General features: G+C 40.2%; 1 protein-coding gene and 1 non-coding gene across 7 annotated transcripts in view; one reads left to right on the top strand and one right to left on the bottom strand.

The window, feature by feature from the left end:
- Window positions 1–19,712, top strand: part of LOC129727356 (mitogen-activated protein kinase 1) — a 123,164-nt gene that overhangs the window by 78,836 nt on the left and 24,616 nt on the right. For all 6 annotated transcript variants that reach the window (XM_055685123.1, XM_055685120.1, XM_055685122.1 and 3 more), the window contains exon 3: window positions 14,041–14,167. In XM_055685123.1, the coding sequence (XP_055541098.1) occupies window positions 14,041–14,167 (127 nt within the window). The remainder of the gene's footprint in view (window positions 1–14,040; window positions 14,168–19,712) is intronic.
- On the bottom strand, window positions 6,988–7,094 carry LOC129733498 (U6 spliceosomal RNA). The gene has a single exon (XR_008729578.1). It is a non-coding gene; the product is annotated as a U6 spliceosomal RNA (small nuclear RNA).

Genomic DNA, 19,712 nt, shown 5'->3' with positions numbered 1-19,712 from the left:
TACTTTTCGATGGAGCGGAGCTCCGGAGTGTTGGAAGGGTTGAACATTTTCGGCACGAAATTGACCTTATTGTCCGCATACCACTTCAGCACGTCCTTGGAGTGGCATGAGGCCAAATCCGGCCAGAAGATTGTTGGGACGTTGTGGGCCTTCAGGAGAGGAAGCAGCCGCTTCTGGAGGCACTCTTTCATGTACACCTGTCCGTTCATCGTGTCCTGGGTCACGAAAGGTGCACTCCGCTTCCCGCACGTGCAGATGGCTTGCCAAACCAGGAATTTCTTCGCAAATTTGGACATCTTCTGAGTGCGGACATGCTCCGGAACGCTGAACTTATCCTTGGCCGTGAAAAACAGGTTGCCGGGGATCTGTTTGAAGTCGACCTTCACATATGTTTCGTCGTCCATGATGCAGCATTCAACTTTCGTCAGCATGTTGAGGTACAACTTCCTGGCACGGGTTTGTGTGGACTTGTTCTGCTTCTCGTCGCGATCAGGGGCCTTTTGTACCTTGAACGTTCGAAGCCCAGCCTTAGTATTGGCCTTCTGGACAAAACTTCGGCTTAGGTGCAGCTTCTTAGCCACATCCCGAACGGAGGCGTTCGGGTTTCGGTTGAAGGCCCCAACTACGCGGTTGTGATTTTTGGTGCTGTACGGAATACTTTTTCCTTCACTTCTGGGCTTCCGATCGGTGGTCAATCGTTCCTCGAACCGCTTAATCATTCGCGACACCGTGGAATTCGCGATTCCCAATGTTTTAGCGATGGAACGACGCGAGAGATCCTTGTTCTCGTGATGAATGTGCAAGATTTTATCACGCACGAGCTGTTCTTTCGACTCCATTTCCGCAAGTTTTGATCACAGAACTTTAAAACTTGCAGGATGTAAATAATGCACTATGAACTAAATCCACCCAAATTTTCATTAGATTCTACCCAACGGTTAAAAAGTTAGAGCAATTGGTGTGGCAATTTCATCGTGGACACCCTTTACGAAGCAATTGGTAGCACTTTTAAGTGAATTTCAAAACGAACTTTTGCTCGATATTATCTCAAATTAAAACTCGTTGAGGGTCCACTACTGGTCAGTTAAACAAATGGACCATTTCTTTTGTAAAAATAGTTTTTGTTCTTTTAAACCAATTAATTTCAGTGTAGGATATGAAATTCATTTTTATGTGTTTCAAATCAAAATTTAATCAATGTTTTAAAAGCTATCGCTTGGAAATTTCTCTTTCATTTTTTTTATTCAAATATATCGACCTATTTTAAAAAAGGCTTAAAAACTTCAGACCTTCTCAGAGGTCTAGCTAAAGTGCTCGAAAAAAAAGTATGCAATGTTTCTTAGTTTAGTAAGGCTCGTACACTCTTAATGAAATTTTTAGACGGGTTGGCGTGAAATTCATTCATAACAAAGAACAGTTAGCTTAGTGAGTTATCGCTAACGAGTGGAAAAAAAATTATTTCATTTCAATTCAATCAGACAACCAGACGTATTCGAACTGAAGAAGATATTATGCATTATAATACTTATTCACTAGGCGGAAGACCTTCGTTTTATCGACGATTTCATTATTGCATTGAATTAAAGTATTGTTCAGTCAGCCTCAAGGTATTCTATAATGATGCTGCTAATTACGTAGTGAAAACCCAGTGTAACGTCGTTTGTTGAACATGGTGGCGTTCTTTCGTTTCTATCGAAACATGTTCGACTCACGATTCAGTTATTAACATTACCAAGATGCCAACATGCAATGAAGTTTCTTTCGACCTACAGGCTGATTGTCTTGAAACGATCAATTTGATATTTACTCAATCGGCTGTGGATTTAAATGCATGTTTTATAAATAGATACTAAATAGAACGAATCAAAATCAAAAATTCATCAGAAGGTGGATGCCAATAATTGAAACTTTTCTATTCGAAATAACTAAAAGTTGGAGAGAAATTGAGTTTCGCATTACCGCAGGACAGAAACTTCTTGCATAAATATCGTTTGATTTACATACCCTATTGTTTCCCAAAGCTGCCTTGCTAGGATTGATTGCGGTGTACGCTGTTTATTCAGATTAGTCTGAAACTCGCAAAACAAATAAATTTATTTATATTCTGATTGACCACAAGCCAAATGCCAAAAGAATAACATAAAAGTCTTAACAAGCGATCCATCGAGAAACTGGAAAAACAATTTTTCTTTTTTCCTATTTTGACTAAAGTAAGGTTGTTAAATCAGCTAATTTCATTCGTTTATTGGCTGCTCTCAATACTGCTATAAATCCGAAGCATTACTGCGTTCATCGTTTACAGTCAAAAACAAAAGTGGATATTGCGAAACCCTTAAGTAAATCTTTCATTGCTATAAACATACGCAAGCTTCCAAATCACGCAAACGGCAATAGTTTGAATAAATATTAAATCAGAATTGTCTTATAGCGACAAAACATCGTACGCAACATATAGTAGAAATCGCAACATCGTCGACATTGTCGACATAAATTTGTCAACAATTTTGTGTTCAACACTGTAAGTTAATCCAAAGAAAGCCGAACGCCGTAAAAGAAGACAAATCGAGTATGGGAAAAAAGCAATTCAATATATTGTCCCCCTGTACCTAATCAATCAAGGATTAAAGCTTTCCTTCAACAAAGCGGAGCAGTAGTTTGGTATATTGATTGAAAGGGTGCTTGATTTGAAATATGAAAACCTGAACTTCCATTTACATGGATCTTGTGATGTCTAACCAAAAAACCCTCAGCGTAAAATTTAATTGTTTCACTACCATTAGTGTGAAACAACACCCCCGTAACTGACAGTTACAGTCAATTGGTTGGTTCGTCATGATGAACCTATAAGCTGTGGTTCAACGAAAATATTAAATGGAATCTTTTCCTATCACCCTTTCTTCTACTCGAGCTGGAAGTGTGGCACAGTTTGTACAGCCTTGCCTTGAGTTCGTGCCAAACATTAATTAATGATTTCGGAAAAATCACAATTCGACTTAAGGGGATGGAATTTCTTCTGGAATTTCGATAGAGCAGCAGTAGGTACAGTGCAGATGAGAGGTACAGAAATCGTTCGTCTTCATTGTTCGTTTCGTTTCACGTAAATTAGCTTGTGCCAGAGGCGCTGACAGATGGGCTGCTGCTTTCAGAAAATTCATCGTTTTCTCTTGCTTATGGCTGGGATTAAATATCGGGGGTTTTCCGCCTTTTCCAAGGTTTTTCGTTCGAAACGATGTGGAAAGGTACCTTTGATTAGAAAACTGAAAAACATATGCCCTAGAGAAGTATCGCTATGTTCGAATTTTGTATCAGAATTAAATCGAGAGCTTTTTATTCTGTCCTTTTTCACGGCTTTTGATAATTTCCATTATCATGCCGTCAATCAGAAGCATCTTAGAAATTACAACTTCGTTCCACGAAATAACGAAAATAATGAATATTAAATGGAGTGTTGATTTTAAGTTGAAGCTTTTGCGAAAGAACGCCTTTTTTCTACATGAAATTTTTCGTGACGACTGAATTTCTCCGAACTTGGTGTGTTAAACGGGTTGAGGATGGTTGGGTGGTTCTTGTATCCCGTGTGTGTGTGTGTGTGTGTGTGTGTGTGTGTGTGTGTGTGTGTGTGTGTGTGTGTGTGTGTGTGTGTGTGTGTGTGTGTGTGTGTGTGTGTGTGTGTGTGTGTGTGTGTGTGTGTGAGTGTGTGTGTGTGTGTGTGTGGAACGACTGTTTGCAGCAAGCATCGTGACGAATCCTTTTCCGTTATCTTGTGTTTGCTTTTAATTTTTTATAAGGAAATGCTTTCAAAATGGGTAACGCAATTTACGTGAGTGACTGGTGGCATTTGTTAGTGTTGCGAACACTTTTCGGTAGGGTATGCCTTCACCCGGGTACCCAACTGCTGTCAAAAGGGAATGCGATTTGCCTTTCCATGCTAAGGCTGTTAACTGTCTCAGCTGGGTTCCTTTTCAAAGATTGAAAATTGTTAACGATTTGTTGCCGGTCGTTGACTCGCTTCGAATCAGACCATGTAAGGAACTTTGTGCACCGACCCGAAATTATGTACAAAGGTATAAAAATTTATTCTTGAGAAGCAGAAAAAGTCATGAACATTCCTTCTGGCTCTACTGTGGCAATTATAAGTTCGCGGTAAATTGATAAGGAGGCAATCCGTGGAAAGTTGTTATTCAGACGTTTTGTGGCATACAAAAATAATAACAAAAACGCAGAACTTGCAGAGCTTCCTGGAAAATTGCTAGAAAATAAAAAAAAACTATGCAACTAAAACGGTGCACCTAAACCGGAAATGTCATGTTGTTGTCATAAACATTCTTACTCAGATGTTAAAGTTATCATTACTAAAATGTGCCATAATATTCAGAATATAATTAGGTTCACTAGCCTAAGATTATTTGCATTCTAAGTAACAAGTTTACCGTTATAACTCTCATTCGTATGTCACGGACCGTGCTGATTATTCTGTTCTCAACATTTCGCGTTACTCGTACCAGTCTAAACAGCCCATTATCCAACTATTTTTTGGTACTACTGAGAGTGAATCAACCCTACTAGTATGCAAATCCCGTTGCATCAGTAATACAGGAATTTCACCAAGCTCAGCGACGGAAATTTTCATCCATATATGCGGATCGTTCATTGCACATTCCCACGAAATGCTGGCACGCTCTCTTGGTACATCATTGTTAAGCTGCTTCACGACAACCAGAGACGGAAGATTGTTAGTGGGTTAGTAATACTCTGTCCAGTGAATAACACCCACATTACAGTGAATAATACTCTTTTTCCTATTCTTACCCTCGAAAAGATGTCGATGTAGCAGCAATAAGAAAAAGAAATTACGGATGTGGAAAAGCGCACCGGAAACCCATTCTGCAAAGCTCTGGTAGTAGCTAAAAAGTTAGACGCCACGGTGAATGACGATGGTTAATGCTCGACCACCGTAACGCATATCGTGTTACCAAGAGAAATAAAGAAAATATTTGTCTGCAGTGTGGGTGCTTGAATGACACTCATAACTGTCTCTAGTTAAAAAATGCTATCAAATGCTCGGCCCAAAGATTGTCAACGTCTGGCGTCATGATAAGTCCTGCTGTCTCAGTATAACGCAATGTCCTCATGTGCTCATGAAAATCAAACATCTTTTCTGATGCTTCCTTTGCGTATGTAAGTGCTGATAAATCAATTTGTTTTCATTTCTACCAGATACGTACAGCAAGGTCTTTACTTTCTGATACCCATAGGAACACCACACCAATGTACCTACTTTGGTACGAACGATGAGTTATTTCACCTGCTGCGGGGTGGAAGCCAGAGAGTTTTGTTTTTCAAGCATAATCAATCAACATTATTTACAGACGCTGGGACGCATTACTCTAACTGAAAATGGAAATAGCTCCCGATCGGGTGCCGTAGGAGGGTTGAACGGTATCGGTTCTCAACTTTTGCGAAGTTATAAATTGGTATTTGGTTTGAGGTATTGAAATAGCTGTTCGGAACTATCGCATGGATGGTAATGACTTGCTTATTTACTAGGGGCGGGAAAACATTTAAAATGTATCGCTACTCGATGGATCCTTAACCTTTTCAGCTCACTGAGCGGACACCAATCCAACTTGCGGCCCGGAACTTCGTTTTGCTGAGGAGGGGAAATTGAAAATGTTTCTCTGGGACTTTTAGTAAAACGTAAATATTATTCAGCTATCTTGTATTGGGATGTAACTTTGCACATGCCCGGACTTAGTAAATTGTACGCATGGGAACATTACTGACGTAGAAATACGCCTTTCATCAATATACTGGTGTACATTCTGTGAAAAGCGAATTGTTCCAAAATGTACAAAATTTTTGTGATGTGATAATTAACACTAACATTTTGATTGTGTGATGAAAATTGAGGAATAATTTCAAGGTCGAATATCCCCCATGAATTTTTTATATGTTTGGCACATTTCTCTACCGCAAATATCAAAATGGTAGAAGACACGATTTCAAGCCAATTGGCCCAATTTTCCTTACGCATAATTGTTGTACTTAGTTGCAGCAGCCTTGGAGTGAAAATGGTATTTTCCCAGTACAAATAGAATAATTCCATCGACCATAGTTAAATGCATTTGATTACTGTTTGTCAGTTTATAATTTTTATTTCTATTACATATGAATACTGGGGGCTAAGGGGGCTTTTTTCTATATTTTTGCATAACAAATTAATTTTAATTATAGAAGAGACGGCCACGCTCGACGCCTGGGTTCGAATCCCACCGCCGACCTAGGTGTCGATGGTTGTGAGGTGGCGTGATCCACTCACCAAACCAATCCAAATGGTCTAGATTCAATCCTAGCCGACACCGGGAGATTTTCTGAGGCGAAAAATCTCTGGGATCACGCCTTCCATCGCATGAGGAAGTAAAGCCGTTGGCGCCGGTCCGTTAATCAACTGGTCGTGAGTTAGGGTCCTGGGTGGAGTCGCCTCCCCGGGCGTCGGTGATTGGCACAACAACAGTGGCGGAATTAGACCGACGGTAAATAAGCGAGAATAAAAAAAAAATAGAAGAGACGAGTGCTGATCTGTTTATCCTTGAAAGAATTTCTAGAAATCCCCATTGCCTACTAGTTTCCTAATTTTTATACTGTCCGACGTTTCGTCACTGATTAAAGATATCTTTAGGAAAATATATTGATGCCTTTTAATGTTTAATTCCTGGCAGTTTTATCTTGAAATTTCACTGATTAATTTTAAAACGTCGGTCAGTATAAAATACCGCCGTTCTACAGGGTGTCACCGTGAAAATGATACAATGGATATTTCTTCTCTGGCTCTTTTTTTTATCATGGTAGAGTAATAAAGTTACAGTTGAATCAGTTCATCTCAAATCTTCGCCTTTGGATTTGATTATGGCCAGCAAACGCTTCTCAAAACTATCACAAGCCACACGCTCGACCTCGATTGGCGTTTCATCTTAGATTGTCACCAAGCGGTTTTTTTTGTATGTTTTTTTTTTTAATGTGGTCCTACCGCAGGGGCCATGCTAATCTCCTCTGTATCGTTCCAATTTTAGTATATGTCGCGCCGAAGCTAGGACCAACAGTCCCACTGCGACAGGAATGCTTGTCTTTTGGGGCTGTCCCCGATTTGTTTTACACAGAATACAACATGCTCGAACACATTGATGGAGTTGAGCTAGTTGGCTGTAGGCCTGTGCCTCAATTTGGAACTACATGGTTGATGAAACCGATGACCGTTCTGGGATTAGGAGTTGAGAGGTAACTTCCGAAAAAGTTGAACCTCGACGAAGCAAGAGCCCCGCAAAAGCAAAGCAGATGCGCTGAGCTCTCAGATTAGCGTTGCAAAAACGGCAATTGTCGGTTGGGATTTTCTTTAAATGATAAAGAGCACAACTGTGTCCAGTAAGGAGTCCCGTGATGATGCGTAGTTCACTACGGGTTAAACTAAGTAGCATTTTGGCAACCGCAAGGATAGGATAGATAAACTGTTTAGCTTGTCTGCAACCCTGCGCATGTTGCCAATGAGATGCTATTTCTAGTTTTTCCTTTGTGGAGGTACCCCAGAAACGGTTCAGATTCAATGAATTGCCGAACAGATCTTAGTCTTGCTAGGCTGTCGGCATGTTCATTTCCTTCGATTCCGCAGTGACCGGGTACCCAAAGTAACATAGCTTTGTTGAGAAGGGAAAGTTCCCTAAGTGTTGCAATGCACTCCCAGACTAGTCTGGAAACACATGTGGCAGACTTTAATGCTAGTATTGCAGCCTGACTGTTTGGAAAGATTCCGATTTTGGCATGTCTATAGTTGTGCTTAAGACATATCGTAGCACAGATGTATATTCCGTATACTTCTGCTTGAAAGACGGTTGGCCACTTACCCAAGGAGATAGTGGCCATTTTACCTGTTCCGTAGATCCCTGACCTACCTTGGGATCCATTTTTGAGACTTCCGTATAGAAACGGAAGGTTCCCGATGAAAGACTCGGCCCTTCACTGTTGAACTTTGGTAAGTTTCGCCTGGGCTGTCGTTACATTCACCTTACGAGGGCTGCGTAGGTTATACGTGGCCGAGCAATAGTGATGTAAACTCAGAGCGCTTATTTGATTTTAGCCCCCAGGTCTCGCCAAGCAGTGTACTGCAAGCTTAGATAGCTGAAATTGACTTCTTAATAGCGTAGTCCAATAGAGCAGTGCAGTTCAGCTTCTTGTCCAGAATAATTCCAAGATATTTGATCTCGTTGTTGAAGCTCAGTCTCACCCCATTTAATAGCGAAGGAGTGATTGAATGCATCCTTCGCTTGATAAAAGGTATAATGACTGTTCTAGCGGGTTTGATGTTCTACCCTTTGCGTCACATTTTCCCCGAACGATAAGGACTATGTCATCCGCATAACCAATGACTTCGTAGCCTAGCTAGCTTCAAAAGCTTGGTTAGGCAGTGTAGAGAGAACTCCTTCCTGAGGACACCCTTTCAATGCCTCTACTGTGACGGGCGTATCTCCCAATGCAGCTGTGGTCTTCCTGCTCGAGAGCATTGCTTAGATCCTGCTTATTGTAGTATTGACGACTCCTTTGTTTTGCAGAACCGTGTAAATTGATGCAAAAGACGTGTTATCGATTGCTCCCTCAATATCAAGGAAAGCGCAGACCGCCCGGACGAACACATACGATTCGCATAGATTCTCTAGGATTCCTCACATTGGATTCCTGAGCGTCCTTGAAAAGGATTCCTGAAAAAGAATCCTCAGGAATGCCCCGTATATGGCTCTAGGATTCTTGAAATAAGAATCGTGAGTGGGAATCCTCCGGATCATGTTTGCAATTCCTTTCACGATTCCGTCACCGAGTTATAGGTATCCTGGGGATGGATTCTCTGCGTGTTAGTAAGGGCGCTGCCTTTTTATATTTCAGTGAGTTATCGATTTTCGTCACTAGGCAACGCAAAGCGGTTTCAGTAGACTTGCCTTGTTTATAAGCATGTTGATGCTTATTCAAGGGTGACTTCTTCAGAAACTCGCTACGGATATAGTTATACGTGATTTTTTCCATCAACCTGAGCAGAGTTGTAGTTAGACTTAGGGGTCATCCACAAATTACGTAAGGGTTTAGGGGGAGAGGGGGGTATCCAAATTTCTTACGAATGCTTGCGAAGGGAGAGAGGGGGATTCAAGAGAATCTTACGTAAGATTGAAAAGTTTAAAAAACCTAAAAAAAAATTTTACAAAACTAAAAAAAAATAAAATTAGTTAAATTATTTATCGTTGCGATATTAGCAGTTGAACCTTGGGAAACAAGTAAATTCGCCGTCACTGGGTGATTGCGTGCTTTACTACTTTTCTACTTAATTTTGAATTTTGTTTACTTTAACATAGTATTACCTGTATTAACTCGTTTTGTTTTATCCTCTACGAATATGCTCTGTGTAAAAAAATGTTTTACCTTCGAAAATATTTTTTTTTCTAAAAATACATTCATACGTAAGATTCGTGGAGGGGAGAGGCAGGGCCGGATTTAGAAGCTGAGGGGCTCGGGGCAAATTTGTTTGTGAGGCCCTCTTTTCTTAAAACATTTAGAGATAACGTTCTGGAAGGTGACGAGCAAAAAAAAAGGTCGCCCTGGGACTAGGGGGCCCCTTCAATCGGGAGGCCCGGGCCATTTGCCCTCTTTGCCCCCCTCAAATCCGGGCCTGGGGAGAGGGGTAATGCAAAATCTTTCTAAGCCCTTTTATGGGGGAGGGGGGGTCGAAAATTTCGAAAAAAGTCCTTACATAATTAATGGCTGACGCCTTATAGGTCTGAAGGCTTTGGGCAATGTTTTGTCTTTTGTGCCTGACTCTGGTATAAACACCACCATAACGTTCCGCCAGCTAACCGGGATATGTCCCAGAGTAAAGCTGGTTCGAAAAAGGCTGATGAGTTCGGACATGATGAGTCCGTTCGAGCGCCTAGTTGATGGAAGTCTCCGTAAACAGTCGACGAGCGAGCCCTGCAGAGTCACGCGGCGTTATGCGTCTGATCTGATAAACTGGGTTCATCAGAGACATGCCAGTTTTTGACTTTCTCCATTATTGAGGCGCTACATAGAGTAAGATCTGAAACCTCTTGTCTAATACCATTCTTAAATGTTGGCTTGTTCCCTACATTGTATACATTAACATTGTTAGACGTAAGGTATTCAAGCAGGCACTCACCTCGTGCGTTGGCATCCGAGCTGTCCAAGAGTGGCTTGTTATTGGTTTGGCAGTACCGCACAAGCGCTGTGACTTCGGATGGCGGTATGTCGTCCACGTTCCCCAGGAAGTAAGTGGAGGTTGTAACTGGTCGACCGAATCGCTCCCCGATGATAAGCGGGTGGCTTAAATGCGTCACTCTCCTAAGAGAGACCACCCGCCGAGATGTGATTGCCCAGCCTGAGACCTTCCAAGGGGAGGTTCTTTTTATCCCGTTTCGGGACGGGAAGCTGTCCGCTGACCTTACAATGACTCGCTATACTCCGCAACAGAAGCGCGTCAGATGACTTGCCTACGCTGCAAACCTAGGGCCCTTAAACCGCAGAAACCCGTAGAGGGTTAATTCTCATCACTGGCCCAATCCAGTCTCGCAGACTCCGTCTGATCCGTGCTGATTCGGGAACTTTCCTGAAATGATTTCGGAGTCAGCCACCCCAGCAAAAGAACAAAAAAAGAAGAACGGAAAACTAATCGTACTCCCGAACCAGCGGAAACCCCTAACTCATCTACCAGGACAGTGAATTCCCTCTACATAGAAACAGCCGATTTCTGCTGTCCAACTACATGTAGTTTATTTCAAATTGCGAGATTGATATTTTCCATTACACAAACGTCTTGGCATTTGTTGTACAATGGTTTTACAATTAGTTTGGTACTATTCTCACTAGGCCTAGGTTTATCTAAATCATCTTTCCCCTATCCTTTTCCCATTCAAATTCTAACTCTTCTAAGTGTGCTATTAAAGGGGTACGGGTGCGGTGGCGGTAATATTCACAGGCGGTTGCGTAGGGTCGCGGCCCTAACTTAGTCGCATGCGCATGGACAATATATATATATAAATTTGCGTACTCACTCATAACCGGTCTTACACGAGGTTTTACCATGGCGTAGCCGCCATGCCTGCTTATGGCTGCTCTGCGGCTTCACTTGGGGGGGGGGAAACGTGGTTGGGGGCAAAAACGTGGCCCGCACGTGCCGTTTTATAATCTACCACCTTCGGCAAGAATCTGGCTCTTACCTCCTTGCTCACTTTGCACACTTTCTCCTATTTCGCACATGCACTGATTTGCCTAGCTATTTACCGGGAAAAGGCTATCTAAGGAAAAAAACACTGTTTTTAATACACTAATTAGGGGATACCACTGGTTTAAAAACCACCTGTCTTAGTACACGCGCGGAACTCTAAACTGCAGGTTGATCCTGCCTCTTGCACTTGTCAGCTAAGAATGAAAGATTAGGCATTGGGATCCCTCAGATCAACCGTCCACGGTACTTCGTTACCGGAACCTGTCTCGCGAGGATCATTGCCCACGCTAAAAGCCCGAAGGTTGCAGTTTCGGCAAAGTCACCTTCTTCTAGCGTGCATCTTCCACCCAGCATCCAGTATCCCATCCCCGAGGATAGAGAGAAAAAGGAAACTCTCCCAGTGACGCAATAGGTCAATAGACTTATTCGGCTGGGTCAATCTACTCTTCGACCGCCAGCGATGCATGCAAAGCAACGTAAGCGAACGTAAGGGAACTCATTGCTCTGGTCAACTGTTATGCCAATTACTACTTTTTGAGCCTGTTGCGGTAATCTCAACAGCAGATTATTTTTAAAAAAATATTGAAGCGTATAAATTATAAAATTAACCCTAGCATGCATTTTGAGTAATGCAAACTAAATTAAATAAGAAAACATCTGTGATCAACTTTACCATTAGTAAGATTAATATTTGAAAATAAATAGTTCCAAGGTGCTCGTTACAAGGTAACGACCATCCTCTGGGTGCCGTTAGTTGTTGGGACTACCACCGCAATGGTAATTAAATCGTGGACCTATGGTTCTTGGGTCAGAGCTACGGATAGCTTATTTCCGATGAATCTCCTGCAAAGAACACTAGAGGCGCTCTTTGTGTGATGCAGATTCCCCTGAACGCAGCGTATGCTGCTCACGATGTTGACGACGCGTCCTTTATCGGATCTAGTTGAGTTCCGATTGGCGGACGGTTGCCATCAGCGGTGATGCTGGGTTGGGTTGACTGCGTAACCTCAGTAACAGGCTCCCGTTGCAGCAGACGGTAGGCGTCAGAAGTTCGACTCTCACGTTTAGGCTTACTCCACTTTCGAGTTTTCGGCGGAACCTTCTTCGCTATCGCGCGAGTGCATCGTGCAGGTGGTAGCTGTGCACTCCCTGAGGTAGTCTCCGAACTTACCTTTCCTGCCTTAGCACCAGAGCTTTTCTAAAAGCCAACCTTCCGCATACGTGCTTTGCCGTACTGGTAGTTCAGCAGGAAGCTCTGTGCCGCTATTAGGCTAGCAGTTTTTTGGTCCAGCTCCACCATCAGCTTAACAGTCGGGCTCTTAGCGTTCGTGTTTGGCGACGCTGTCTCAGTCGACCGTTGTCGCTTGTTTGGGACCTGACCTGAGCGGTCAGTTTGGTCGACTGGTTGACGTACTAAACTTGCGTGAGTGGCCTTGACTTAGCAGACTCTTCAGACGTCGCCGTTGCGATTGGGAGAGCCGTTTGACAGGAGCACGAGATGAGTCAGGTTTCCCTTTGTCATTCGGCTGCAGTCACCGGAACGGGAAGACAGTCCGTCGGACTCTCCTCTTACCCGCTAGGCGAAAAATCATTAGTGATGAAACCGAAGGGCCACCACCCAGCGATTCACTGTCGAGATTGAAGTCCTCCTCCAGTTCCATCTCCTCGGTTCTGCTTGTTGTGTGCGGTCTTGTCGGGCTCTACGCCATGGAGCTTGTTAACTCCACTTGTTCCGGCAGAGTAAGGTTGCTGGGACCCGGTTTTGAAGTTTGTTATATGGTTATATCAAAATCCAGTTTTGATCCCACGAGTTTACCGCTGAAGAAGGGGGTCCTCTGCGTTGCACGTTGGCCGCTAGAATACTGTGAAAGGGTGCCTAGAATACTGTGAAAGGGTGCCAAGTATTCCACAGGCTCCGTTAGCGGCTTTTGTGTGCAATGTGCATCTTCAGTAGGAGTCGAGATCTGGCAACCCTGTCGGCAATTTTTCTGCGAGATAAACCGTGAATCTTTTGTTCTTGAAAGCTCTGTATCCAAGGTCATTTTTGAGTATTTTATGCATAGTGTTATGACTCATGTTCATTTCACGAGCGATTTTTTGCCGACCGGGCTGGATCACGCCGGATACGTTTTTTAACCGCTTTGATCACAAAAATCTTGATTTGTTTGCCATTGTTCCCTGAAAATGTGAAACACTGCCTCTGACACTTACAAGGTAGCTATAAACATGTGTCGCAATCAAAACAAACACAGCTAGTTAACAGGGTAGACCTCCCGATGCGGAAAGAGGCACACAAACGTGTGTATCACTTCCACGGTGACACCCTGTATAATTCTTGACACTGTTCAGCTGGAAATACACCCAGCGTAATTTATCTGCAACTTTACTCAAGACAGCATTTTAAGTGAGCACACTGAATGAAAAAATATATTTTCCTGAATTTAAGTTCGAATCAACTTTTAAATATCAACACATATAATGCTTAAAACCTTCTTAAACTATATCATAAAATTCATATAGATGTTTTTCATTTTATTTTATTTTTTGAAACATAACTGTCCCATTTTGACCAAAATCATATAAAATGCTCCTGTCATTCGGCTGCTGAGAAACTTTCTGCCAAAATTTTCACTTAGTCACAACATTTCCAACGAAAACAGTCAGGTGCTCTTGGTGTTTATTTTGCCTGCAAGAATTTCTCGCAAAATTCATCTTGTCTTTCGCTTGTGCCTTCTAACTTTTCGATATTTTCTACTTTCTCATTACAGATCCGCAGTAGACACCGTAACGAAAACAAAAGTTGCCATCAAAAAAATTTCCCCCTTCGAGCACCAGACCTATTGCCAGCGGACGCTGCGTGAAATTAAAATTCTCACCCGATTCAGACACGAAAATGTAAGAAACTGTTGAAAAGTATACGTTTCATTATTGTTAGATGGGAAGAAATGCTTCTTTATTTAATTGTTGAAAAACGAATTGTTGGGGATTACTTTCTCGTTAACAGCTTATCTCGGATAGAACTTAGTGAATCGATAATTGGCTGACCAACAGTCGTGCATCGTTGAATTCGGATAACAACGCCTTGAAGAAAACTTTCGCCGACCACTGGCAGTTTACCTGCCGGATGTCAGCCGCATTTGTCCCGAGGGGAAAACTTTGTCGTACCCTTTGTTTTATTACACTGAATCGCTTTACAATGTGTCTTTTTCGCTCAGAACACGAGGCACGTTTCGGAAGTTGGGCAGGGAATGGTGCAAATAAATTTTCGAACTTCCAGTACTTTGCACAGATAATTCAAATCACTACTGGAGGTGATTCCAGAAAACTTATTTATGGAAACGGATGCTCGTGTGACCACTAGACCTGAACCGATTGAGTATAAATCGGATATTCTACCCTAAGATTTATAAAAACCAATTCAAGTAAAACAAAAACTTCATGTTTATCCTTTTTAGCAAACCACAAATTGCAATCGAATACAATTCGCTTTTTGATCCGAGCTGTCTCTGTTATTGGTGACAAATGAATAAATAATACATGATGATCAATTTTGATTGATGCAGAAAGTTACCCTTAGATCCCATTCAGACCAGGAACAAATGATCACCACATGAAACTGAATACTACCTGAATGAAAGAGCAATTAAACTTCTGCAATTCAAAGCTCAGTCTGGCATGCAATAAATGTACACTGCTAGGATGATGTCCAAAGCCTTTCACTCGATTCAATTTTCCAGGAATCAGCGTCCTCTGTTCAATCTTGTTTAAGTTAATCCCCTGTAAACACTGCCCTACTAGTGCTTCTCTAGAGCACTGGGGATCGAAGAGTCGTCTTGTATATGCTAGCCAAACTAACATTGGAAATAGAATTATGAAGCTGGCATCATTTCAATCGTATGCGCTTCGAGCTGCCACCGGATCATTTTCTGCTTTCCCTGATACCCGGTTGTGGTTCGTCGATAAGGATAATATGTAAATTTCGGATAAATCAATGCTCTCTCGTTGATGGGTGTTCCATCTATCGCGCGAACGGCCACTGATGGAATAGAAATTTATTCCAGTCAGTTGACCTACCACTCAGAGCGGATTATGAAAATGATGATGCTGCTGCTCGTGGCGACGCTCGAGCCGGATGATGGCACAAATGGAGTAATCCTGAGAAACTGATTGAAGGTCGTCCGGTACTAGGGCAACACCACACCGTTTATGCCTCATTTGAATTCCATGCTGTGAGCGTTCAGGTCCATCCATCACTTACTAGTTTCGAATCGGTCGATTGAGTAAAATTGGCTTCGTACCTTTCGATTGACATAAAACAATTAACCTTTCGGATGTAAAGTGAATTATGGGGATGGTCGTCGGTCAGTTTTGTAGTCAATATTGTCTGAAATCTAATAAATCAACTTGGATGGAATAACATTTGCACAGACAGCATGGAAACGATGAGAAATTGAACGCTGTATTTGTGCAGTAAATTTTCGGTTATTTGGGCAACAATGTTCAAGACTTGTTTTATCCACTCAATAATAAACAATACATGTTATGATACATTTTTTCATCCAATCCAGCCAATCAGTATATGTTGAAATCCAACATTCATGGATTTTCAACAACGATGAAACAAAGCAACCATCCCTCCGATAACATTTTCATTCCGCTTTCACTCAGTGACATTTCCTGTACACTTTTCAATCAAGGCTAACCGCGTGTACGGACCTGTCTGAACGAGTCCTTCTACGGTACCATTGATTTCAAAATAATCTGTGACGACGAAAATAGCGGATAAATCAAATTAAATCCTTATCGTCCTTTCAATACTCATTGTGCACATCTAAATCCTAGGGATGAGGATGTCTCTGCATAAATCCACTCAAGCAGGAGTAACATTTGAACGAAAGGATTGCTCGCCAATGGCAGTGCCTCTTGATTGAAGCGTATTTTTTAGTATCTTTCGAACTTGACGGAAAATGTATTGCTATAAACTTTTTTGTATAGAAATATTGTTTAGATATAGTCAATGAATGAGTTAGAACAAGAAGCTACTCAACTTTCTGTTTGAAATCCAGTTATGTCCACCTAGTGGTGAAATATAGCTTCGTTGTGCCACCCAATCGCTCAGTTTTCTGTTACTGCCAAGAATCAAAGATACACTGAAAGCTCTTATATCTTAGGATACACAGTCGTGCACAGCTTCTTGACAGAACTTTTTAACCCAGTAACTCCATGTAAAATAACGAAATTTTTTTCCTTACCTTACATTGGAATTTTTCAATTTTATAACATTGATATGGTGTCTTTATTAATTGAATATTTCAGATTTCTTTCAACTAACGTTTTTCTGCCTAGAACTTTTCTGAACATTTCAGAATGGGCGTTCCTAAGTAAAAAATAGAGCTTTTTCATATTGATGAAACATTTTCAACGTGAAATATTGTTAGTCATGAAAAGGGTTTTGTATTTTTTAATGTAGGACTTTGAATTTATTTTTTTTGAATGAGAATTTAGACAATTTTCTTAAAGTCACCACTTTACAAACTTTTCACTATCTCTTGTCCTTACTTATATATATATATATATATATATATATATATATATATATATATATATATATATATATATATATATATATATATATATATATATATATATATATATATATATATATATATATATTGATTTGATTAAAAGTTTTAAAAACTTCAGCTCTTCTAGAATTTTGGTCTAAATAAATTTTTAAGAAATAGAACTGTGGCCTACACACCCACGAAGTTTGATTCAATTTTGAAAAGGTGCATCCAGCCCCTCAGTCGAGTTGGCACGAAATTCGTCAATGCTTGAATTTTTTCTTCTTCAGGAAATGATGTGAATTATACAGGTACACACAAGATAGATCCAACCCAAATGTATTTCAACAACTAAAAACCTCACATCATCGATTTCTCCGTCCCATTTCCAGTCCTATGACTATGCGTTCTTCGATTTGTTTTTTTTTTTCACAAAAAGAAGATGGTTTGATTCGCACGCAAACTTTAAAGGTTTGAAGGTACGGTTCAAGTCCTAAAATATTCATTATTTTGTATTGCTTCACTTATCCATCTCCACAAAAATAATAATTCCTCAACCTATATAACTATAGGGCATTTTGCTACATTAACTCATCAAAATACCATTTGCCCCACCCCAAGGCAATGACCGGCAGAATTTGTATTACTACGAACTGAATAGAAAGGAAACTGCCGGCCAAGCATAGAACGCGTTACACTCAGTGAAATAAGCCCAGAACAGTAAATTGTGATCCAACTTGAGTGGGCTCGTAAATAATTCACAGCTTCCTGAAGAAGCAAAATGTACCTAATACACAAGTTCGACGTCTGCTTGATTAAATTCTAATAAACAATGTGCTGAGGATGGAGCAGGAATTTGGAGTGCCCTTTTTTGAATTCAGACGAAATTGAAAATTACATTAAAGTTACTCAGATGCGAGTTTCCTGTTTCCCATACGTTTCTATCATACTTTTTCAATTGAAGATTCAGTATGAGAACTTTACTCATACTTTTTCAATTGAGGATGAGTATGAGTATGAGTGAAGCCGTTTTCCGTGAGGTAGAAACGTAAACGCTTAAAAACAACAATCAGATTTTTTACATCCTGACAGGGATTCCGGTAGAAGGTATCCGTAGGCTGCACCTACCTTATTTCCCGTTCCCCAATTAAATGTCAGTTTATATCATGTTTCGATGATAGAAACTGATATTTACTGTTTCTGTTTTGAATTTTTTATGATATTTTGGTTTCTTGGCAAAATATTCGTTACTTTCGTAAAAATATACAAACGTGCCGGAATACAATACCTTTTATATTGTATTACTATCCAGTTGAAGCTATGTGAAACCAGTGGGCTTGATATTTTTTTTGCTTTGTTTTTTTTTTTCGTTTATTTCCGAGCCCCAAACAGTGGAATAATCAAACAAATCCCTTTTTTATTCCCTCCGGACGAGTTATTCGTATGGAGGGAATCATACATTATTTTACCCGGTAAGAAGGCGTTATTACCGAAGATAAATTTGGTGGGGCATTCCATAATAGGTATATAAGTTAGGATATTTTTTTTTTAATTTTTGTTCAAGTTTACATTTTATTGTCTATGCACAGTAACGTGGGATTTAGGCAAAATATGTTAAAACAATCGATAAAACCGGTACTATGATAGTTACTTCACCTCCTTCTAGGAAATTTTGAACGCACAGTAGATTACCAAGATACTGAAGTTACCGCTTAATCGATTTGTTGAAATAACACTTTCAATACGTTAGTTGACGTTTTCATTCAATCTTGAGGGCATATTTCTACTTTCTATTTGTAGATATTTTCATAATCCAAAATTTGGTAGTTAATTTCGAATATGACAAAAACTATGATATGATTCCGTATTTTTGGTGTCTGAATTTTTAAAAACCTTTTTACAAAAGAGTCAATGGAGATACCAAAACTGAAAGACGATTCGCTTACCATTGCAAGATGGAGGCGCGCTGTGTTTTTAAAAATTCGTATCATTCATCAAGCAGAAAAAAATATTAAATAAAAATATGACCTTCCGTTCGCTTCCAATTTTAAATCTCGAGTAACTTTATGTGGCGTAAAAATATAATTTTTTTGCAAATATAGTTATGGGTCATTCCATACGAAGTGACCACGAAAAAACACAAAAAACTAAATTTTCATTTTTCGGCAAATGCAGCCATTTTTATTTAAAATTTTATAATTTCATCGTGTTCCTTGGAAAATTTCACAAAAGAAACAACTATCATCCCGAGGTAATATGAGCCAATCTCGAGATATAACATTTTTACGAAAAAAGTTATAAACTTCGTAAATAATTTTTTTCACAATTTATAGACGTAAGACACCCGGAAAATAGTGATAGGTGAATTTTGAAGAAAATAAACCAAGGAATACAGACAAAATATTATTTTTGACCGGAAGTGTCGCCAGATAGATTATTTTTGTATTTTAAAACTAAATTTGCATTTTCCGGCAAATGCAGCTAATTTTATTTCAAATTTGATGGTTTCATCGTATTTCTTGTAAAATTTTACGTAAGAAACACTTATAACCCCGTGGTAATATGAGCCAATTTCGAGATAAGGCATTTTCACGAACATAGTTCTGAATTTCGTAATTAATTTTTCGTAAAAATGTTATATCTCAAGATTGGCTCATATTACCACGGAGTGGTGAGTGCTTCTTACGTAAAATTTTCTGAGAAACACGATGAAAAATGCAAATTTAATTTTAAAATACAAAAATAATCTATCTGGCAACACTTCCGGGCAAAAACAATATTTTTTCTGGATTCCTTGGTTTATTTTCCTCAAAATTCACCTATCACTATTTTTCGGTGCCTTACGTCTATAAATTATAAAATAAAATAATTACGAA

The sequence above is a fragment of the Wyeomyia smithii genome, chromosome 3 (assembly GCF_029784165.1).
Source record: "Wyeomyia smithii strain HCP4-BCI-WySm-NY-G18 chromosome 3, ASM2978416v1, whole genome shotgun sequence".
Lineage (NCBI taxonomy): Eukaryota > Metazoa > Arthropoda > Insecta > Diptera > Culicidae > Wyeomyia > Wyeomyia smithii.
The sequence above is the reverse complement of the archived record's forward strand: the minus strand, read 5'-3'. Positions and strand labels throughout refer to the sequence as shown.